Source organism: Triticum aestivum, chromosome 2D (genome assembly GCF_018294505.1).
Source record: "Triticum aestivum cultivar Chinese Spring chromosome 2D, IWGSC CS RefSeq v2.1, whole genome shotgun sequence".
Classification (NCBI taxonomy): Eukaryota; Viridiplantae; Streptophyta; class Magnoliopsida; order Poales; family Poaceae; genus Triticum; species Triticum aestivum.
This window is the reverse complement of record NC_057799.1, coordinates 170,737,183-170,744,497: the sequence shown is the minus strand read 5'-3', so window position 1 is coordinate 170,744,497 and position 7,315 is coordinate 170,737,183. Positions and strand designations below refer to the sequence as shown.

General features: G+C 46.5%; 1 protein-coding gene across 1 annotated transcript; it reads right to left on the bottom strand.

Annotated features, from left to right (window-relative positions):
- Positions 1–867: 867 nt before the first annotated feature.
- LOC123052400 (uncharacterized) lies at positions 868–3,464 on the bottom strand. The gene is made up of 3 exons (XM_044475548.1): positions 3,217–3,464; positions 3,057–3,120; positions 868–1,233 (listed from the first exon to the last, which is right to left on the bottom strand). Exons 1-3 carry the CDS (start codon positions 3,323–3,325, stop codon positions 1,074–1,076), a joined length of 333 nt encoding a protein of 110 aa, XP_044331483.1. The 5' UTR covers positions 3,326–3,464; the 3' UTR covers positions 868–1,073.
- Positions 3,465–7,315: the final 3,851 nt, after the last annotated feature.

Below are 7,315 nucleotides of genomic sequence, written 5' to 3'. Positions count from 1 at the left end.
ACTGGAGCGTTTTTGGCGCCGGCGCGAAAAAACTCGCTGTGGGAGCCTGTTGGGGGCGCGAATGGAGATGCTCTAATCATCAACGATGGTCCCAAGTCGCAACCGGCTCCTGTCGCTGCTAGCTGCTACTACACCTGAGGTGCAGCGAACTATGGTGTTGATCATCTGGCTCATTTGGCACACGCGCAATACCATCACACATGACCAGCCAGGAGAATGAAGCAAAGATCAATGTAGATGAATCTTTGTTCAGGAGACGGGAGAGGCGGGCGCCGGCATGGCACTGCGTGGCTTCACGGCCTAAACGGCGATGTTTAAGCCCATATATCGGTCTAACAGTTTAAGGAAGTTAATTTTCTCCTGAGAAATGAACTATTGAGCTAACTAAACAGGCCTTGCAGCACCGTTTATAGCGTTACCACAATGGAAAGGCCATATTTGCTGCGCTTTGCGGCCTGTTCAATTGCGCCGATCCGCTGAAGCACCCGGGGAGACGTTTGATGGCAGTAGAAAGGGAGATCGTCTTCATTAGCGAACTATTTGCTGGCTGCAGAGCTAACCTGATGAACGAACGACGCTAAAAAAAATGATGAACGAACACTCCACATTGACCTGCAATGCTCTAGATGGTGCCTTATTTTGCTTGACATTCTGTTGCCATAAGAAAGACAGAATATGCTCTATATCAAATCAACGACTTTTTTCCCACATCAAATCGAGGATTTTTGTTGGTGCCAGGAGCCATCAACACACTAATTTTTACCTTCTGATTCCTAAGGATTTGCTTAGTGGTGCAATCTAAAGAATAAAGACTTAAATTTGTTGCTACGATGGCATTACAATTTACCTTCCAACTTTGCGATGATTGATATCAAAGAATGTGATGAAAAACCCCATCATTCCTACTGTACTAACCAATACCAGGCGTCATCACATGTCATCTCTTAAGCGTTGTAAAGAAGCCGCTAGTGGCAATCTTTAGAGGCAAAGCAGGTTTTCTTGAAACACATAGATTTGGTTGATCTACAGGTGGAAATATACTTGTACACAAAATTATGCTAACCACTGAAATTTTAATCATACAAAGACTTGGCAGACTGAATCCTTGACTTCTTGCTTTTTGCTTTCAGGACCTTCTCCTCGGACTTCTCAGTTTTAGAGATGGCCCTGGCAACTGCTTTCATTTTCCTCACATTTTTGGTCCTTTTAGGTTGCACGCCCTTTTTTATTTTCCTGTTTAAAGAGAAAGGTGATCAGGTAAAAAAAGAGATTCATCATTATGCATATGCCAAGAATATGTGTCCTGGAAGAAACAGAACACACTCCAAGGGAAACAGGTAAGCCATAACAGAAGGAAAGCACAAGCGCATACTTGGGTGCCACTAATTCACTTTCAAGAGCATATCAGGGAACAGCCTTGGAGGGGCTAGGAGAATAAAGAATACCATAGAACCATAATTTTGTCCACATTTTAGTAGCATTCCACACAACTTTAATAGGAAGCCCTAACCATGGTCTGACAATGAGAAAAAGAGTTTGACAATTCAAATATCTGATCTTAGCCTTAAACATCTGATGCATTAGGAAGATGTGACACCAGGGACATATTTACTTTATGTATTCCAGTAGAACAGCTATGCTAGAAAACGTTATGGACAATCTACAGTGTTAAAAATAAATATTTACCAATTCTAGGACTCTTCCTGTTATGCTTGTATATTTGTTCATTAGTAGCTAATGCCAAAAGATAAAGCAAAACAGCAGCTTATCTGATACTCTTAATCCTCAGGATCTACTAGTGAAAAGCTAGGGAATGAATACAAGATTTAACTAGCCTTGGATTGACAAAGGTCATCAATACTTGCATAATTCCCAGAAACAAATTATATTATTGGAATTGATGAAAAGGTGACAGGATGCTGTCGAGTGAAGGGTGACAAACTTTTCAAATTTCAGTAACTGATCTAAGGGATTAATGCAAAATGTGGCCAGGGCTAAGAGGCAAGTTCCAATAACACTCTACAGTCAGTGTCAGCACCTATTACTTTTGCATTACTTTAACCTCTAGCAACTTTTTTTTCCCTCAACAGCTTTTCCCATGGAAAAGAAATACAGTACGATGTAACTTGAACAACTCAAAAGATAGTATATTTGCAGTTTGGCCAGTAGAATACAGCAACCAGATGAGGGACGCAAAAGCAATGGATGGTACGCATTATACCAGGTATTTTGTAAGCAAAAAAGGCTCAATTTCAAGTAAGGTACTCCCTCCTTACCAAAATATAAGACATTTTGCGGTTTAAATTGAACTGCAAAAACGTCTTATATTTTGATAAAGAGGTAGTAGAATACAGTTTTCAGACCCACCATCCTAGTTAGCCGGAGCAACAACATTAGTGGAGTGCATAGTAGATAAAAAATCGAGACCTAGGTGTGGAAACATTTGAAACTATCTACTGCCAACTCGATTACACATACAAATGAGAGGTAATGCTCGACAATGTCTTGAAAGTAGCACATGTTATACATTATTCTAATCAATCGTGCCCTCGATGCTGCGGTGCCGAACAAAATCAATGATGAAGCAGTGTGGTACTGCAGGCTTTCAACTATTGATAGCACGCAGAGCTGTGAGGAGTAGCTAGGGTGTTCGCGTTACTTGTTTATGCTGTAACGTTGCTCGAGCTATGGTCTAGCGTGGACCTTTTGATCTCGGCACCAGCAGCCCAACTCCTGTATCTATTTTCCTTCTCCCCTTGTTGAAAAAGAAGGTACAAACGCTTGCTTGCGCATGCTCTATAAAAAGAAAGTGTGCCCTCATGCATAAACATGAAACGCTGTATGAATCATCCAATAAATTTCATGCAGAGTTCTTCATAATGTTAATGTCAAACTAATCAGTGTGTGTTCGGTTAATCCCACAATTACACGATACTCAAATTCCCCAATTTAAACAGCCACAAAGCCAGTGAACTCAGAAAGATTGACCTCGGCCCTGAGGCAACCAATAAACAGAGAGAGCAATAAGAAGTAACCGGTGTAATCCTTTTGCTCACCTGTTGATCGAACTGAGGGCAGCCGATGAAGAGGACGCCTGCTTCCCCTCGGACGTATCCATCGCTGCGAAAGGGGGAAAACACGGAATGAATCAGGGTCAAAGAGAGTGGAAAACCAACAAATCGATGAAGAAAGACAAAGGCTCAAAAGACAGAATACGTTGTGGGGCTTCTGCCGCGGTGGATGCAGCGGGCGCGCCCTCGGAGGTGTCCATGGCGGCGGTGCCGGCGCCATTCTTGGACTTGTTCTTGTTGCGGCCCTTGGCCATGGCTGCGCGCGCGCCTTCTCCTCGTCCTAGGGTTTCCCCGGGCGCTTTGGTCGGGTCGGTTGTGTCTCTCTGCGCCGCCGTCTCGGCAGGGGCGGAAGTTGTATCTTGCGATTGCGATGAAAGAAAGCGGGCCTAGTGAGGCCTGGTAGCTAGGCCCATGAGTTTTGGAAGGACGGCTAGCAATAGGCCCATGACGTCTCTCTCAAGTGAGCCCAAATTGCCTAAAAAATCCTGAGCCCAAACATTCCCCGCAAAAAAAACTGAGCCCAAATATCTATATTTCCCAAATCTGGCCCAGATAATAATTTTCCCGTGCCTTCACTTCGCAGGCGTCGAGTCAGGAGTCGGGACCCCGTTCAAAAAAACAGTTTAGTGACTGTAGCAAACCCATGACTAGATGTAACGTTGATAGAGTACTGTATAGTACTTTGCTGTAGCAGTTCATCTCACACGTTGCTGTCTTAATTGATTGATCAGGCAAGAAAAAAAAAAGGCACGCTATTGTGCTCCTCTGCCTTTTTGCCGTGACAGGCATGTAAACTAGTAGTCCTCAGCGAGTTAATACTAGCAACTGAATAGCTTTCGCTGCCACAAGTACGCATCAAAGATTACACGGTTTGACCGGAAACATCTTGAACGAACGATTTACTACTGGTCCTACTCCTACACCGTCACTTTCCTGGAGATGGCCTCCATTTTTCTGGATGCGATGATCCGCGGGCCAGGGCCATGCACGGCACCATAGACAGAGAACGACGGCTCAAACCCCAGGCTCCAAACGCCTGGGGCCAAACATGCCGGCCACGCTGCCGCCACGTCGTCGGCCGAACCAGCGTCACAGCAAACCAAAAGAAACGGTTTTCTGACCTGAATTTTTCAGCGGTCCAAAGGACGGCACTGCTAGGTAGCAGCATCCCTGCGTGCATCGCCGCGAAGAGGAAAACCTGACCACGTAAACGGATCCGAGCCACATCCCGATCAGCCCTTCGCCACCACCACCGGCTGCCTCGACGGGAACGGCAGGCGAGGACACGGCGCAGACACTTGGAGCCATCCAGTTCGCTCAGTCTTTCAGATAACACTACTTTTTTCCCCGGCCGTTCAGGTAACAGCCATAACTGCTACTCTGCTCTTCCACTACTACCGGCCCACTACGACCAGCAGCAGCAGTGTAGCTAGCGGAGAGAGTATCTGGAGATGGAAGGCGTCGCTTTCGCTTGTGAACCGGCGATGGGCGAGCTGACCAACCAGGCCTGCAGGCGAACGAGAGAGAAGGAGAGCACGCAACGTGGTGGGCTTGCCACGCATGCGGCCACTGAGCGCGACAAACGTAAACGGCAAACCACGCAAAGCGATGGATCGATCGATCGATCATCCAAGTTTTGGATGGAGCGCATACTCGGATCCCTCCAATTGGGGACGGACGATAAAGCCCTCGGAGCAGCGGCAGGGGCGTGTGTGGACGTGTGGTGAGGATGTTTTCTGTCGTTTTCATCTGTCTGATCGGATCATCTTGCTTGCGCGACCAAAAGATCGATGATCGGGAGTATGTGCTGGATGGTGTGCTGCATGTAGGGCTGCAAGCTAGCTGCTGAGTGAGTGAGGCGGGTGCGTGCATTGCCATGCTGTGGCCGACACCGGGCGTGTCGATTGTGATCGGTGACCCGTAGGTAGGGAACGGGTTTTGGGCGTTTAGCGGTTGGAGTCTGTTGAAGACGACATGCCCCCTGATTATGGGCTTATCTGATGGGATTTATGGACTACTCAGATCTATTGTTCGACCTTCGATGCACACGACCTTCCTCTAATTCGTTTTTTTGGCAAGACTCTAAGGGCCAGTTTTTTTTTTTTTTGCAATTCTCCCAAAATTGACCCCCTTCACAGCTTCTCTTAGAATTGCCCAAAAGAATTGGCCCTAAGGATGCGTTTGGCTCACACCTCTATTTTAGGGCATTTTGCATACTTGTCTCAGTTGGGCCTATTTGAACTAATGCAAGCTAAAAACCGATATCTGCATGTAGTTTGGTTGTCTGCATTAGGCTCTGTGCATGAGGGGAGCAATTAGTTAGCATGTTGTTTAGTTGCCCGCATCGTTGTTGTTAGACAAATAAAACGTTGTTTGGTTGCAAACGGCTAAAGATGTGGTCACTACTTCTCAGTAGTAATGACCTTATCACACACACTGAACATTATCTTGTCCTAGCTAGGAAAAAAATAACAATTTATCCTAACTACTATCCAATGGCAATACAAGTTATTAAGAGTCAATATGGCTGAATAGAGGAAAGTTCAACGATGCTAACTAGGTGAAAGTTCATTCTCTTCCTCTTCCTCTTCTTTTGTTGCTGCCTGTTGCTCTGCTTCTTCTTCTTCTTCTTCCTCTTCAGATTCTTGTCTAACATATGTTATCTCACATTGCCTGAACCCACTACAATCTTTTGTTCTTCTACGCTTCGTTGTCAAACGCCTCCACACCATGGCCGGAGCTGATCACCTCATCAGGAGTCACATCTTCCTCCTCCGGCACAAGTTCATCAATTCCCCATCGCAGGATCCAGTTGTGAATGGTGCAACATGCAAGAACAAGCTTGACCTGGGTAGGGTGAGGATGGAATGGCTTCTAATCCAGGATCTTAAACCTATTCTCCGGAGCTCCAAATGCCCTCTCAACTGTTACTCTAGAGCTGGAGTGTTTGAGATTGAATAGTTCCTCGGGAGTCCTGGAATAGTTCCTACCAAAGAACTCGTTTAGATGGTACCTAATTTTCCCGAAGGATGGAAGAACACCTGGCCGACATGCATAGCCAGCATCTCCTAGGTAGAACTTGCCACCGGGGATGTTGATGCCATCATGATGACTCATGATGTCACTGAGAATATTAGCATCATGTGTTGATCCTTCCCGGTCAGCCAGCACATATGTGAATTTCAGATCGAAGTCAACAGCAGCAAGCACATTCTGGCTTGTGTAGTGCTTCCTCCCTCTATATGCTGCAGCTTGTGACCTCGGCACTCTGGTAGTGACATGAGTGCCATCTATTGCCCCAATGCAATCCTGGAATGGCATTATAAGATGGTGTTATGGCTACAATATAACAATAACAACATATCAAGGCATGAACTACATACTGTCAGTGCTCACCTTGAAGTATGGATACCATCTTGGGCTAGTACGAATCTTGGTAGGAGTCCGGCCAGTTCGTGGCATGATCATCTCTCCTCTGAGTTCTCCAACATCATACAACACTTGCTTGAAGTACCTGGAGATGATCTCCATTGATCTCCTGAAGGTGTTGTGTACAACCCTGAACATCTGGTTATGACGAACAGTATGGAGGAACATGGCTACTTGCTCTTCCACAGTGGTGTGAATGTTATCTGTTGGGAAACATAGCATGCAATTTCAAAAAAAATCCTACGCTCACGCAAGATCTATCTAGTAGATGCATAGCAACGAGAGGGGGAGAGTGTGTCCACGTACCCTCGTAGACCGAAAGCGGAAACGTTTGACAACGCGGTTGATGTAGTCGAACTTCTTCTCGTTCCGACCGATCAAGCACCGAAACGTACGGCACCTCCGAGTTCTACACACGTTCAGCTCGATGACGTCCCTCGAACTCTTGATCCAGCAAATTGTCGAGGGAGAGTTCCGTCAGCACGACGGCGTGGTGACGGTGATGATGAAATGATCCTCGCAGGGCTTCACCTAAGCACTACGAAGATATGACCGGAGGCGTAAACTGTGGAAGGGGGCGCCGCACATGGCTAACAATTGTTGGAGTGTGTTCTAGCGGTGCCCCCCCCCACATATATATAGGTTGGATGGGAGGAGAGGCAGCCAAGGGGGCGCCCCAAGTAGGAGGAATCCTACCTGGGGTCCTACCAATTCGGCCTCCCCCCTTACCATTTTTCATCGGAGAGTAAAGGGAAGGGGAAGAGAGAAAGGAAGGGGGGCGAACCCCCCTTGTTCCTTCTCCAATTCGGCCTCCT